The following is a 16,211-nucleotide window of genomic DNA, read 5'->3' as shown; positions in this document are numbered from 1 at the left end:
TGAAATAGCTATCACCTCTGGGTTTATTTCCTATACCCAGAGCTCCCAGTTTCTGGGTTTTTTTTGTGGATTCTTCAGTATTGACAAAATTGATTGTTTTATTTCATCTACTGCCAGCTTAGTATCTAGCTTTTTCATGTCTTTTAACCCACTCACCACTGTCAAAGATAAATTACACATGTGGAGTTAAAGAAGCAAGAAAGACTTTATTCAAGAACTGCAATTGGAGAGACAGACTGAAGTCAATTCTGCTGAAACAAAGGCAGGGGGATTTATAAGAGCTGGGATTAGCTAGTGGAAAAGTATTGGAGGATGTTATAAAGAAGGTAGGTCAGAGATATAGACCATCTTTTAATATGCTTGCTAATTGGCATCTATTGAAGTTAGGTTCCTACCCATTCACAGAGACTGGGAGACTGGGGTGTTATCTTTATTGATAATTACATTTCAAAGGGATAGCTCCCAGGGCCTTGAGAAAGACATTCTTAAGGTATAAGAACTAGTATAACAGACAAGAACCTGGGAGACTTACAGCCCAAAAGGGCAAAGAAAGAATTTTAAAACACAATTTTTCTAAAATAGATGTTCTAAAAAATGGGAGGTCAGCAGTCTATAGTCAGGAAAAAACTAACATTTAGTCAAGTTGAGGAAAGAAAGAGCGTTTTGATAACCACTCACTCATCACTCTGCTTTCCAACTTTTGAAATTTTACTACTGTTTGCTTTCCACTCTTCTCTGCCCTCATGGGTTTTATGTCTTTTTTAAAAAGTCACTTTACTTTTAGTAGGTTTGGGGGGATGGTAAAATTGAATGCATGGCTATAACATAACATCTTGAACCAGAAGTTCAAGAATTCTTTAAGCATGTCGTACGCCACTAAACTGCACATGTGAATACAGGCAGTTTCTGGATTTCTTTTTTTTTTTTTTTTTGTAATCTATTTTTATTTTATTTTTTTATTAGTTGGAGCCTAATTACTTCACAACATTTCAGTGGGTTTTGTCATACATTGATATGAATCAGCCATAGATTTACACGTATTCCCCATCCCGATCCCCCCTCCCACCTCCCTCTCCACCCAATTCCTCTGGGTCTTCCCAGTGCACCAGGCCCGAGCACTTGTCTCATGCATCCCACCTGGGCTGGTGATCTGTTTCACCATAGATAGTATACATGCTGTTCTTTAGAAATATCCCACCCTCACATTCTCCCACAGAGTTCAAAAGTCTGTTCTGTATTTTTGTGTCTCTTTTTCTGTTTTGCATATAGGGTTATCGTTACTATCTTTCTATATTCCATATATATGTGTTAGTATGCTTTACAGCATTACATACATTACTGTTCTTTATCTTTCTGGCTTACTTCACTCTGTATAAGGGGCTCCAGTTTCATCCATCTCATTAGAACTGATTCAAATGAATTATTTTTAACGGCTGAGTAATATTCCATGGTGTGTATGTACCACAGCTTCCTTATCCATTCATCTGCTGACGGGCAGCTAGGTTGCTTCCATGTCCTGGCTATTATAAACAGTGCTGTGATGAACATTGGGGTGCACGTGTCTCTTTCAGATCTGGTTTCCTCAGTGTGTATGCCCAGAAGTGGGATTGCTGGGTCATATGGCAGTTCTATTTCCAGTTTTTAAAGAAATCTCCACACTGTTTTCCATAGTGGCTGTACTAGTTTGCATTCCCACCAACAGTGTAAGAGTGTTCCCTTTTCTCCACACCCTCTCCAACATTTATTGCTTGTAGACTTTTGGATAGCAGCCATCCTGACTGGCATGTAATGGTCCCTCATTGTGGTTTTGATTTGCATTTCTCTAATAATGAGTGATGTTGAGCATCTTTTCATGTGTTTGTTAGCCATCTGTATGTCTTCTTTGGAGAAATGTCTGTTTAGTTCTTTGGCCCATTTTTTGATTGGGTCATTTATTTTTCTGGAATTGAGCTGCAGGAGTTGCTTGTATATTTTTGAGATTAATCCTTTGTCTGTTTCTTCATTTTCTAAAGGAGGAGCTTAGGGACAGTAATCTTGTTGCAAGTGGGCAGCTAGGAGACTTCTTTACATAGAAAGTGGCATTTTTGTCATAGACTGCAAATCAATACAAATAGCACCAATCCTTAATGCTACCATTTAAGAAAAGAAATAAGTAAAGCTTCCAAGTTGTTTTAATGAAGCCAACACTGTACTAATTTGGTCTATTATATGAGATATAGAGGAGAAAGTGGGCAATTATGACTGTTCTAACAAGGCTCTGGGGAACTCTTTCCCATGACTCCCTGTCTACATATGGCCAATGTAGAGCCCTGTTCAGCCTCTTCCTGGTATTAGTCTCTCCATTTCTGAGTCCCTTGTTCAGGTTTCAAAATATAAATATAAAATATTTCAAAATTCCTGAAGACCTGAGTGGGGTCAGTGTACCATGTGTCCCAGATAGTCTTAAATGCTTCTCATTCTGGGCTTCTCTGTTCCAGTTGACCAAGGTAACTGTGATTGCTCTGACTTCCCCTTCACACCTAGCCATGGATTGACTTTGCAATCTTTTGTTTATTTCCTGGGATCCTTACTGGGAATTCTGGTATTTCTTTCTCTCCCTTCCTCACCCTAAACTTGTTTTTAACATCAGTTTAGCAATCTGACTTATGTTTCTGGATATTTGCCAATTGTATTATTCTTGATCCTAAATCCTGATTCCACATAATCCCATCACGAAGGTTGTCAGGAAGAATCTGAGCTCTTCCTCCTTCCTTCCAAATTAAGGATAACCATAGTACCTTCTTCCTGGCAACTGGTATAGCAGTAAGAAGAGAAATGAAACAAACAGCTGCGAAATAGTAAGCCCTGCCTTTAGAAAAATCCTCTCCAAGTCAAGGCCAAGCCATTTCTTACCTGTTGGCGACATAGTAGGTGAAGAAGCAGCAGAACTAAGTAAAGGGAACTTATCACCCTGGGGTGATAAAGACAGAAGCTGGCCCAAGGATCTGGAGCTGCTCATTTTTGTCTCTAAGATCTGTAGAATTTTTTGAGGTTATAGTCAGGATGAAGGATGAGAAACTCTTTTAGGGAAAGAAGAACCAAAGGATAGGACATTAGAATCAAAGGATAAGGCCCTGGATAGGGGAAAAAAAGACAAAAGGTACAAATCAGGGTTTACAATGGAGAGTTTCAGACCCTTTGTTGAGGATTTTGAAAATTTTCTGATGTTAAATGGTCAGTGCTATTGATGAAGAGAGCACTTAGGGAATAACCTGATTCAGGCATTACATGCTGACAGATATAGTGAAACAAATGCAACTCCGTCCTAAGATAACTTACAGTCCCCTTGAGAAGCTTTGTGGGGATAAGTAGATGTTCTCACTAAAGGCAAGGTCTGCAGTCAGGAAAGCATAAAATTGTCTAGTCACTCAATCTGTATCACTCTCCTCTCAATGAGATACACAATCATTTGGGTCTTAAGAGTCTGTCACTTTCCAGAACATGGTTATTAGAATATGCCCAGTCAGGGGAGTCCAATCTTTATGAGGCATCGTATTCTCCATGGAAAGATGGAGTAGGAGAAAAATAACTTAGTGGTTTTATGACCTCTTGAGAAAAGTTATATAGTTCTGAGATACATTCCTAAATTAGTACAGGGTTCAGGAATAAATAAATATGCAATAGAAATCAGATATTCTTCATGTTCATGAAGTATTAACTTCAAAATATGAATAATGTTTCAGTAAATCTTCTTATCCATCTATATGTAAGTTTTTCTTTAGGTGTGGAGTTTGAATAGAAGTTAGGAATAGGAACATATTTAGATCCTCAAGATACTGATAACAAAAAAAATAATAAAAAAGATAACTAACTTAATAGACAGGGCACTAGTCAGAGAGGCTGAATATCCTGGTTGCCATACCATATCTTCCTCTAAAGCACAGATGTAAATTATTTCAATAACTTTATTTTTGAACTTTAGCTTATTCATCTGTGAATCAAACGGAGGAGTTAAGCAAAATTATTTATTCTTAGTCTCTGAAAAAGTGAAAGTGTTAATAACTCAGTTGTGTCCAACTTTTTGTGACCCATGGATTGTAGCCCGCCAGGCTCCTCTGTCCGTGGAATTCTTCAGGCAAGAATGCTGGAGTGGATTGTCCTTTCTTTCTCCAGGGGACCTTCCGGAGCCTGGCATGGAACCCAGGGTCTCCTGCATTGCAGGGAGATTCTTACCATCTGAGCCATGAGGGAAGCCCTTCTTAGTCCCTACTGAGCATTAAAATACTTGAGGAGAAGTTAGCTTTTGTTTTTAAATAATACCCAGTATTTAAACTGGGTAACCAGACTATATCCTAAAAAATTTAACTCAGTAAATTTGGGTAAGTCTGAGGAGTCTGTATTTTTAAAAAGCGTCTCATTTGGTTATGATTGTGACCAATGTTTGGGGATCTCTAGGCCATATGATCTTGTATATGTGTGTGTGCTCAGTCACTCACTCATGTCCAACTCTTTGTGACCCCACAGACTGCAGCTCGACAGGCTCCTCTGTCTATGGGACTTTCCTGACAAGAATACTGGATTGGGGACCATTTCCTCCTCCAGGGGATATTCCTGACCCAGGGATTGACTCTGCATCTCCTTCGACTCCTGTATTGGCAGGTGGATTCTTTACCACTGAGTCACCCAGGAATGCCATATGATTCTGTTGGTTCTATCTAGTTCTTAAATTTCATTGTACTTCTATGAAAAATAAGTATATAAGATAGCAAAACCACAAGTGAGGTTAAAGATTCTAAAATAGAAATACTGAGAGATAAAATATAAAGGTGATAAAATATAAAGAGATAAAATAAAATAGAAAATGTAAATAGAAAACCACTTTCTATCTATATTGATTTATTATTCAGTCTCTGGCATCTAATGCTATGGGTTTGAATTCTAGCTCCAATATTTACAAATTGTTGGTGCAAATGATTCAAGTATCCTTAGCCTCAGTTTTCTTCAACACACAGTCTTAAGTGTAACAATCTCTCCTTCCTTGTTTTGTTTAAGGGCTAAAGCAGACAATATGTATGAAGTGCTTAGTTGAGCACCTGACATGTAACAAGCGGACACAAATGTTAGCTGCAGCATGACCCTATGCCAAAGATAAAAACTGAAAGGCAGGGAAAAAATGCACTCCACAGTTTCTATTTCAGAAGAAAAGATAAGAAAATAATGCCTTTCACTCTAAAATGAGATATTGTGAGGGTTTTAAAAACAATTTTTTTATGGAATTCAGGAGCTATCAACAGAGTATAAGATTTAACTCACCTCCACCTACTCGTGGATCCACGCTACTAAAAGTGATGACACTGATACAGGGCTAGAGAAGTAGACCAAAACTTTGTAAGACTGAAGTTGAACATGCCCAGAGACTCCCTAAAAGAATCATGTCTGTATAAAAGATTGACCAGAGGGAAGAGAGAAGAAAGAGAAAAACTATGATATTCATAAGGAGGAAGGAAGGAAGTATGGTCAGATTGGAGGTGAAGTCCGGATTAGGGATGAAAATGAAATAAAAGGGAGATTTGGGAGTTGGAAAATTTGAGAGACAGCACAGACAGAGTTCTAGAAGAAATCTAGCATTCTAACTCTCCTTCCTACCTTCCAGGTGCAGCAAAGTCATGGAAAACCAAACCAGCATTTCTGAATTTTTCCTGCGAGGAATATCTGGCTCACCAGAGCAACAGCAGTTATTCTTTGGAATTTTCCTGTGTATGTATCTTGTCACCTTGACGGGGAATGTGCTCATCATCCTGGCCATCGTCTCTGACCCACACCTCCACACCCCCATGTACTTCTTTTTGGCCAATCTGTCTTTTGTTGACATGGGTTTAACATCCTCCACAGTAACCAAGATGCTGGTAAATGTACAGACACAACTTCGTACCATCTCCTATGTTGGCTGCCTCACACAGATGTACTTCTTTCTGATGTTCGGTGATCTAGACAGCTTCTTCCTGGCCGTGATGGCATATGATCGCTATATGGCCATTTGCCGCCCTCTCCACTACTGCACGGTTATGAGTCTGCGAGCCTGTGTCCTGCTGCTTGCACTGTGTTGGAGCCTCACCCACATTGTTGCCTTGACTCATACCCTCCTCATGGCTCGGCTATCCTTCTGTGTTGTTGGGGAAATAGCTCACTTTTTCTGTGACATAACTCCTGTCCTGAAGCTGTCCTGTTCTGACACCCACATCAATGAGTTGATGGTTTTTGCCTTAGGAGGCACCGTGCTCATGGTCCCCTTCATATGCATTGTCATCTCCTACATTCACATTGTATCTGCCGTCCTGAGGGTCCGAACGCCTGGTGGGGGTGGCAAGGCCTTTTCCACCTGCAGTTCCCATCTCTGTGTGGTCTGTGTCTTCTATGGGACCCTCTTCAGCGCCTATCTGTGTCCTCCATCCGTTGCCTCTGAAGACAAAGACATTGCAGCCGCTGCAGTGTACACTGTAGTGACCCCCATGCTGAACCCCTTCATCTACAGCCTACGAAACAAGGACATGAACGTGGCCCTCAAGAGGCTCCTCGGTCATAGGAGAATTATTGCTTCTTAGCGCGAGTGATAGTAACTTTCAGTGAAAAGACATAGACGAGTCAAACTTGGCTTCAGTTTTGATCGGCCACACAATAGTCATAAAAGTTACCTAACCTCGCTGAACCTTAGACTTCTCATTGATAAAATGGAAATATAATATCTATTTAATAACGTGACTTGGAGGATTAACTAAGATAAACTACAAAGTGTGTGTAGTATACTGGCTCATAATAGGATGTTTTTAATAAATGATGGCTATCATTATTAGCATCATCCTCAATCTTCATCCCTCTTTCACTGAAAAGGTATAAAAATCTTTTGTTTGAGATCCACTCTTTAAACAAATATACACCAGACACCTACTATGTGGGGGGAGGTTTAATAATTTCTGGGAATAGAACCCTGAACAAGACATTGACCTTGCTTTCGTGACACTTTCATTCCAGGTTGTTAATTTGTCAATCACAAAAATTGGGGGTCATCTCTCTGTTTACAGCACTAAGTGGAGGTTTGGACAAAAGAAATAAAGAATAGAAGTCCATTCTAGGAGATGCAAAATAGGTAAAGACTCCCCTGACAGAACACTGATATTTCAGTGTTTAGGTTTCCATGATGGTTACTTTATATTCCACGGTTTACCAAAATTTCAACCAGGAAAGATGATTGAGTTCCATGGGCTGCCTCTTCATCCTACTTACAGGCCAAAATGTTCAATGCCAAGCATCTTTTGTGTGACCTGAAGGAGTGAACACTGCAAACTTTTCCTTATTTACCTTCAGGTTTGTCTTCAGGTCTAAAAGGGGCACCACCACAGCTTAAACAATTGCAGAAATAGAAAAAAAAAAAAAAAACCAACCTTTTTATGGGCACCTAAGTTTTCTTCTACCTTTGAGAATCTTAAACACATTAAAAATATTATTGTTAAAAATAACGACCATAAAATTTTGACTCCTCACACCCTCCTGGTGTGACCAGGAGTCCACTGGCTACCTAAAACCCCTCCCCAAAGCAGTTTGTTTCTCAGAATCAGTCTGTCTTAAAATGTCTCATAATACCTATATGTTTAAATTAATTTTAATTACTGAGCATCCTTCATGGAATCAAATTCTCCCAGCCTTCAGCAGTGGAAGGCACAAATATGAATCATTTCAAGCAGCACGCCTCATCTTAATACTTGACGATTCCATTTGTTTGCTGATTGGAGGTGGGGCTTCTATTCTCTTGAGATCTCCTTTCCGGATAGTCTCTCTAGGAGTCCTTGACTCGGTGAGAGGGGCTTTCTTTTTTTCCCTTTTTTGTAATGAGGCATGGTTGCTCTATAACGTTGTGTTACTTTCTGCTACATAATCAAGTGTATCAGTTATATGTATACATATATCCCTTCCCTCTTGGACCTTCCTCCCACCCCTCTAGTTCATTGCTGAGCTCCCTGTGCTACACAGCCTGTCCTCACAAGCTACCTATTTTACACATGATAGTGTATATGTGTCAATCCTAATCTCCCAATTCATTGATTGCAGCACTATTTACAATAGTCAGGACACAGAAACAACCTTAATGTTCAATAACAGGTTTATGGGTAAGGAAGATGTAGTACATATACACAATGGAATACTACTCAGCCATAAAATGTAACAAAATTGGTTCATTTGTAGAGATGTGGACCGACACAGAGTCTGTCATGTCATATGAAATGAATAAGTCAGAAAGAGAAAAACAAATTCAAATATTAATGCATATATGTGGAATCTAGAAAAATGGTATAGATGAACCTATTTTCAGGTCAGGAATAGAGATGCAGACACAGAGGATGGCTATGAGGAGGACCATCTCAAATAATCAGAGCTGGAGCTATTGAAGCCCAGAGTCCTTCTGTCCCATCTTCTTGTCGATGACTCTCCTTTCATTCTCTTGACATCTGTTATTTTGCAGTCTATGGGGAACTGATAGTCTAGTCTCACCGAACTATTAACCTCTAGCATTCTTTCTCTCCTTCGAATTGGCAAGAAAATATCTTCTGCCCTTCATGATTGGCTCTTTCAGGAAAGGCATCTCTGACAGGGTTCTAAAGCTCATGTTTTCAGGGGAAATGCTTTCAATTTTTCACCATTGAGGGTGATGCTTGCTGTGGGTTTGTCATATATAGCTTTTATTATGTTGAGGTATGTTCCTTCTATTCCTGCTTTCTGGAGAGTTTTAATCATAAATGAGTGTTGAATTTTGTCAACGGCTTTCTCTACATCTATTGAGATAATCATATGATTTTTATCTTTCAATTTGTTAATGTGGTGTATTACATTGATTGATTTGCGGATATTAAAGAATCCTTGCATTCCTGGGATAAAGCCCACTTGGTCGTGGTGTATGATTTTTTTAATATGTTGTTGGAATCTGTTTGCTAGAATTTTGTTAAGGATTTTTGCATCTATGTTCATCAGTGATATTGGCCTGTAGTTTTCTTTTTTTGTGGCATCTTTGTCTGGTTTTGGAATTAGGGTGATGGTGGCCTCATAGAATGAGTTTGGAAGTTTACCTTCCTCTGCAATTTTCTGGAAGAGTTTGAGTAAGATAGGTGTTAGCTCTTCTCTAAATTTTTGGTAGAATTCAGCTGTGAAGCCATCTGGTCCTGGGCTTTTGTTTGCTGGAAGATTTTTGATTACAGTTTCCATTTCCTTGCTTGTGATGGGTCTGTTAAGATCTTCTATTTCTTCCTGGTTCAGTTTTGGAAAGTTATACTTTTCTAAGAATTTGTCCATTTCATCCAAGTTGTCCATTTTATTGGCATAGAGCTGCTGGTAGTAGTCTCTGATGATCCTTTGTATTTCAGTGTTGTCTGTTGTGATCTCTCCATTTTCATTTCTAATTTTGTTAATTTGGTTCTTCTCTCTTTGTTTCTTAATGAGTCTTGCTAATGGCTTGTCAATTTTGTTTATTTTTTCAAAAAACCAGCTTTTAGCTTTGTTGATTTTTGCTATGGTCTCTTTAGTTTCTATTGCATTTATTTCTTCCCTGATTTTTAAGATTTCTTTCCTTCTGCTAACCCTGGGGTTCTTCATTTCTTCCTTCTCTAATTGCTTTAGGTGTAAGTGTGCCCACTCTCACCACTACTATTCAACATAGTGTTGGAAGTTTTGGCCACAGCAATCAGAGCAGAAAAGGAAGTAAAAGGAATCCAGATAGGAAAAGAAGAAGTGAAACTCTCACTGTTTGCAGATGACATGATCCTCTACATAGAAAACCCTAAAGACTCTACCAGAAAATTACTAGAGCTAATCAATGAATATAGTAAAGTTGCAGGATATAAAATTAACACACAAAAATCCCTTGCATTCCTATATACTAACAATGAAAAAACAGAAAGAGCAATTAAGGAAACAATACCATTCACCATTGCAACAAAAAGAATAAAATACTTAGGAGTATATCTACCTAAAGAAACAAAAGACCTATACATAGAAAACTATAAAACACTGATGAAAGAAATCAAAGAGGACACAAACAGATGGAGAAACATACTGTGTTCATGGATTGGAAGAATCAATATTGTCAAAATGGCTATTCTACCCAAAGCAATCTATAGATTCAATGCAATCCCTATCAAGCTACCAACGGTATTTTTCACAGAACTAGAACAAATAATTTCACAATTTGTATGGAAATACAAAAAACCTCGAATAGCCAAAGTAATCTTCAGAAAGAAGAATGGAACTGGAGGAATCAACCTGCCTGACTTCAGACTCTACTACAAAGCCACAGTCATCAAGACAGTATGGTACTGGCACAAAGACAGAAATATAGATCAATGGAACAGAATAGAAAGCCCAGAGATAAATCCAAGGACCTATGGACACCTTATCTTTGACAAAGGAGGCAAGGATATACCTCCAATGGAAAAAAGACAACCTCTTTAACAAGTGGTGCTGGGAAAACTGGTCAACCATTTGTAAAAGAATGAAACTAGAACACTTTCTAATACCATACACAAAAATAAACTCAGAATGGATTAAAGATCTAAATGTAAGACCAGAAACTATAAAACTCCTAGAGGAGAACATAGGCAAAACACTCTCTGACATAAATCACAGCAAGATCCTCTATGACCCACCTCCCAGAATATTGGAAATAAAAGCAAAACTAAACAAATGGGACCTAATGAAACTTAAAAGCTTTTGCACAACAAAGGAAACTATAAGTAAGGTGAAAAGACAGCCCTCAGATTGGGAGAAAATAATAGCAAATGAAGCAACAGACAAAGGATTAATCTCAAAAACATACAAGCAACTCCTGCAGCTCAATTCCAGAAAAATAAATGACCCAATCAAAAAATGGGCCAAAGAACTAAACAGACATTTCTCCAAAGAAGACATACAGATGGCTAACAAACACATGAAAAGATGCTCAACATCACTCATAATCAGAGAAATGCAAATCAAAACCACAATGAGGGACCATTACACGCCAGTCAGGATGGCTGCTATCCAAAAGTCTACAAGCAATAAATGCTGGAGAGGGTGTGGAGAAAAGGGAACCCTCTTACACTGTTGGTGGGAATGCAAACTAGTACAGCCACTATGGAGAACAGTGTGGAGATTTCTTTAAAAACTGGAAATAGAACTGTCATATGACCCAGCAATCCCACTTCTGGGCATACACACTGAGGAAACCAGATCTGAAAGAGACACGTGCACCCCAATGTTCATCACAGCACTGTTTATAATAGCCAGGACATGGAAGCAACCTAGATGGCCATCAGCAGACGAATGGATAAGGAAGCTGTGGTACATATACACCATGGAATATTACTCAGCCGTTAAAAAGAATTCATTTGAATCAGTCCTAATGAGATGGATGAAACTGGAGCCCCTTATACAGAGTGAAGTAAGCCAGAAAGATAAAGAACATTACAGCATACTAACACATATATGGAATTTAGAAAGATAGTAACGATAACCCTATATGCAAAACAGAAAAAGAGACACAGAAATACAGAACAGACTTTTGAACTCTGTGGGAGAATGTGAGGGTGGGATGTTTCAAAAGAACAGCATGTGAACAGCATATCTATGGTGAAACAGATCACCAGCCCAGGTGGGATGCATGAGACAAGTGCTCGGGCCTGGTGCACTGGGAAGACCCAGAGGAATCGGGTGGAGAGGGAGGTGGGAGGGGGGATTGGGATGGGGAATACGTGTAAATCTATGGCTGATTCATATCAATGTATGACAAAACCCACTGAAATGTTGTGAAGTAATTAGCCTCCAAGTAATAAAAATAAATAAATAAATAATAAAAATTTAAAAAAATAAATAAATAAAGCTCATGTTGACAGATCACATGGACATGACAAGGGCTGGGATGTGAGATTACTGAACACAGCATCCAACCAACCTGGCCATCCATGACCCCTCTGATACCCTGAACTTGCTGCTCACACTGGCCCCATCAGCTCACCTTCTCTACTCATTCTGACCCTCAGGTAATCTTAATCCAGTAACAATAGAGTGCACATAAGAACCCTGCTAGGTGGCTGGATTTACATTTATCCTACAGGTCCCAGACAGACTAGGAGATGAGACTGGGTTCACCACAACCAGAATAGTTATCACTGTATTCAAATTTACAAACTTATTTATCTCCTGATACATCCTATCATCCAGACCCCAACCTTTAAGTTCAACACTCAATTATTTTAGGTCCCCAATTCAAATAAAGTTAATGTGATATTGACATTAAAACAATTCACACTGGATTACAAGCCATTTCTAACTCTGCATTTTGGTAGTGTAATGTGAGTAAGAAGTGCTTTTAATTGGGATCTGTTCGTGGGTGGGTGATGAAGTTTCTGGTCACCCCTTTACTATTCAGTGTACTTGCCTTCTTCTTGTTTGGAGCCCTTTTATAAAAAAGCAGGTAGTTAGAAACTGATTCTCTCTCTCATTTAAGACTATTACAGTGTAGACAGCCCTGGCATGGTTGAGAGAAAATGCTCCAAACAAAGTTCATACTTTCAGAGAGATTTTCAGAAGTTTTATATACATAACCAAATCCATATGGCACGTACCAGCTTGCTTTGGACTGTCCACAGCCAAGGAAAGCCAATCTAGCATAGCAGGTGGTGATAAAATTCTTCCCAACAAGCAAGTGCCTTTGACTTTTTTTGAGAAAAATCCATTCAGAGCACTGTCACCCACACATGACCAAAAATGTGAAGAACAGCAATGACCTCTTTAGGGAATGGGCCAGAGATGACCAGGTAGAAGATCGGGGATCCAAAAACAGAACTCCAGTGCTAACAGGGATGCTGAGCCAGGCACTCATGGGTGTGTCCGGGTCACACACAGCATCCTTTCTCTAGGACAGCACGAAAGTCCTCAGCTCTGTTCAGGTTTGGGTTCTGGAGCTGGAGGATACTAAGCCCGCGGACGCAGTAACTCCACATCTGCAGCTTCATTGTTCAGGGTTGGGGTAGGGACACATTTGTCCTCCTACAAAGGAAACTGGGATGTTGACTAGCAGCTTCATCAGCTCCAGGGGCTTCCCTAATGGCTCAGCTGGGAAAGAATCTGCCTGCAATGCAGGAGACACAGGAGATACAGGTCCGATTCCTGGGTTGGGAGGACCCCCTGGAGAAGGAAATGGCAACTCACTCCAGTATTCTTGCCTGAAAAGTCCCATGGACAGAGGAGCCTGGTGGGCTACAGTCCATAGGCTACTCAGAAAGAGTCAGACACGACTGAACATGAGCATATCCGCTCCAGGTCAAGGATCACTCTCTGAGTGAATGCTAAACAAGTAGAGATTAAGATACTCTTCTGATCTCTTTCCTCATCTACTCAACCACCAACTTATCCATTGCTTCTTAGTCATTTGGTTCTAGCCCCATCAGTCAAGATGTGTAACTGTGTCCTTAGGACAGCAGATTACCTTTGTATTGGGAATATAATCTCTATTCCATGATTCCAAGTCAGCGTAATTCAGGAATACTTATGCAAGTTCTCCTCCAAAATTCACCTCTGATGAATCGGTAGGGAAAGCTAATGTTGGTTATTCTTGGTCAATTGTAAAGTTGACAAAATTTAGTATTTAATTTTTTAATCAAAAATATATAAATGTTTTATAATATTTTAATTTACAGAGGAGAAATTGATATTTAGAGGAGTTAAGTGAGTTGTCTGAGGCCATACCCTATGGCAGATACAACTTCCATGAGCTCTGTCTTCCCCAAATACTCTCCTCTTATAGCTATGTGGTGCTGAGCCTCAGCAGCAGAGTTGATCATGTTTGTCCTTAAATGACTGCAGCCTGAACAAAGAAAACTATGCGATCCTTCACTGGATGTCAAAGAAAATAGATTATGTGGCTTATAAAACAAACCTAGGTTCACTAAACTGAGTATAAATGAGTTTCTGGGAGACAGATTTTGACATTGAATGTGACATGCTCCAAATTCAGTGTGGGCAACCGAAGACTCCAGTCCCAGTCTGGACTGAGCAGGTATCTTCTTGAAACTCACACATGCAGTCAGAAAAGTCCATACACTTTGTTTCAGTGTTTCTAAATCAAGAACAAGCTTTGAGTCCTAAAGTGGGGGACCTGAACTCATATCTGTAGATTGTTTCCTGGAGCAATAAAGGCTACTAAACAGTTTCTTCTCTTGATCCACCATCATTACCATCACCAAGAAAAACTGAAAAGAACGCTGAAGAGGAAGTGAGGAAAGGAAAGGAGATACATTACAAGTCCCAAGCTTTCTATGCTGTGGGAGGCTTGTTAGTATCTTCCAGCAGGTCATAAGCACCCCATTTCTTTGGCTCTATCCTCTAGGAACTACGATTCTGTTCTCTGCTTCTATGAATTTGACTATATTAGATTCCATATGTAAGTGAGATCATGAAATATTGTTCTTTTTTGAATTTGACTTATTTCACTTGGCATGATGTACAAAGTTCCAGTTATGCAGATGTACAACTTCTTGGGGGGTCCAAAGTATGGCATGAGGACTAAAGTTAAATGTGCTATATTGTATGGCTTCCCTGGTGGCTCAGATGGTAAAGAATCTGCCTGCAATGCAGGAGACCTGGGTTTGATCCTTGGGTTGGGGAGATCCCCTGGAGAAGGGAATGACAACCCACTCCAGTAGTTTTGCCTGAGAATTTCATGGACAGAGGAACCTGGTGGGCTACAGCCCATGGGGTCACAAAGAGTGGGATATGACTGTTTAACAAACACACACATACTGTATGCTTGATATTTACTAGTAGAGTGGATAATAAATTATATCTTCTTAACAGACACACACACAAATGTATTAAACTGATAATGATGATGAATATGTGAACTTGATTGTAGTGGTTATTTCACAATGCATATACATCAAAATATCAAACATGCACAGTAAATATATACAATGTGTATATGACAATTTTAGCTCATAGATAGAACTAATAAATTCCTGAAAAATAAGACTAGAGACAAAAGTATGACCAGCTGTGTAATTTCTCAATCTAATATGCAAGATCAAAAATCAAGAATATCTACTCAGAATCCATAATTCACAATAATAAATCATAAGGGAGCAATAACTAACAGAATGCAATCAAGTGGTCAAACATTCATTGAGTATTCATTTTTTACAGGCTCAAATCTAGTGGTGTAGGATCTGGGGTTTATGTGAACACACATGGCAGTTACAAAGACAAGCAAACATCATTGAGACAAGACTTTTGCCCTGTGAAAGAGTCTCTCCACGGCCCCCGTCATGTCCCTATTCCTTAGGCTATAAATGAAGGGGTTCAGCAGTGGAGTGACCACTGTGTACATCACAGAGGGAATGGTGATCTTGTCCCTAGAGGTGCTGGATGAGGGGAAAACATACAGCCCAATAATTGTTCCATAATACAGAGACACCACAGAGAGGTGGGAGCCACATGTGGACAATGCTTTGCAGATCCCCTTGGTGGAAGGGACCTTCAGGATGGTGGCCCCAAAGCATCCATAAGAGATCAGAATGCATACTAGTGGGAGGATGATGATGGCCACTCCTGCTCTGAAAATGGCCAGCTCATTGAGGGATGTGTCTGAACAGGAGAGCTTCAGCAGGGCACCAAGGTCACAGAAGAAATGGGGGACAGTGTGGTCAGCACAAAAGGACAGCCGGGTCAGGAGGAGGGTGTGACACAGGGCATTGGCACAGGAGAGAATCCAGGACACAGTTACTAGTAAGGTGCACAGCCCCTGTCCCATGATGGTGCTGTAGTGGAGAGGGTGACAGATGGCCATGTACTGATCATAGGCCATCGAGGTGAGCAGAAAGTCATCCAGACCAGTAAAAAAATAGGAAAAAATACATCTGTGTTACGCATCCTGCATAGGGGATGGATTGATCCTGAGTCTGCATGTTTATCAGCATTTTCGGGACAGTGACAGATGAAAAGGAGATGTCAGTGAGGGCCAAGTGGCTGAGAAAGAAGTACATCGAGGTGTGGAGGCGAGCGTCCAGCCTGATGAGCAGGACAATGAGCAGATTGCCCAGCACTGTGGTCAGGTGCATGTCCAGGAACAGGGCAAAGAACACACCCTGCTGCTCTGGCCAGATAGGGAGCCCCAGGAGGAGGAACTCAGACATGCTGCTCTGATTCTCCCTCTTCAT

At 40.0% G+C, this 16,211-nt stretch overlaps 2 protein-coding genes across 2 annotated transcripts in view; one reads left to right on the top strand and one right to left on the bottom strand.

Annotated features, from left to right (window-relative positions):
- The window catches only part of LOC122702577 (olfactory receptor 1N1), a 23,251-nt gene extending 16,670 nt beyond the window's left edge, over positions 1-6,581 (top strand). The window contains exon 2 of the mRNA XM_043916145.1: positions 5,644-6,581. Coding sequence (XP_043772080.1) covers positions 5,644-6,581 — 938 coding nt within the window. The remainder of the gene's footprint in view (positions 1-5,643) is intronic.
- The window catches only part of LOC122702576 (olfactory receptor 1N2-like), a 26,919-nt gene extending 10,708 nt beyond the window's left edge, over positions 1-16,211 (bottom strand). The window contains 2 exon segments of the mRNA XM_043916144.1: positions 15,714-15,895; positions 15,897-16,211. Of these exon segments, the coding sequence (XP_043772079.1) occupies positions 15,714-15,895; positions 15,897-16,211 (497 nt within the window).

Source organism: Cervus elaphus, chromosome 11, assembly GCF_910594005.1.
Source record: "Cervus elaphus chromosome 11, mCerEla1.1, whole genome shotgun sequence".
Taxonomy (NCBI): domain Eukaryota; kingdom Metazoa; phylum Chordata; class Mammalia; order Artiodactyla; family Cervidae; genus Cervus; species Cervus elaphus.
Note: the sequence above shows the minus strand (reverse complement) of the source record. Positions and strands in the feature narration are given on the sequence as shown.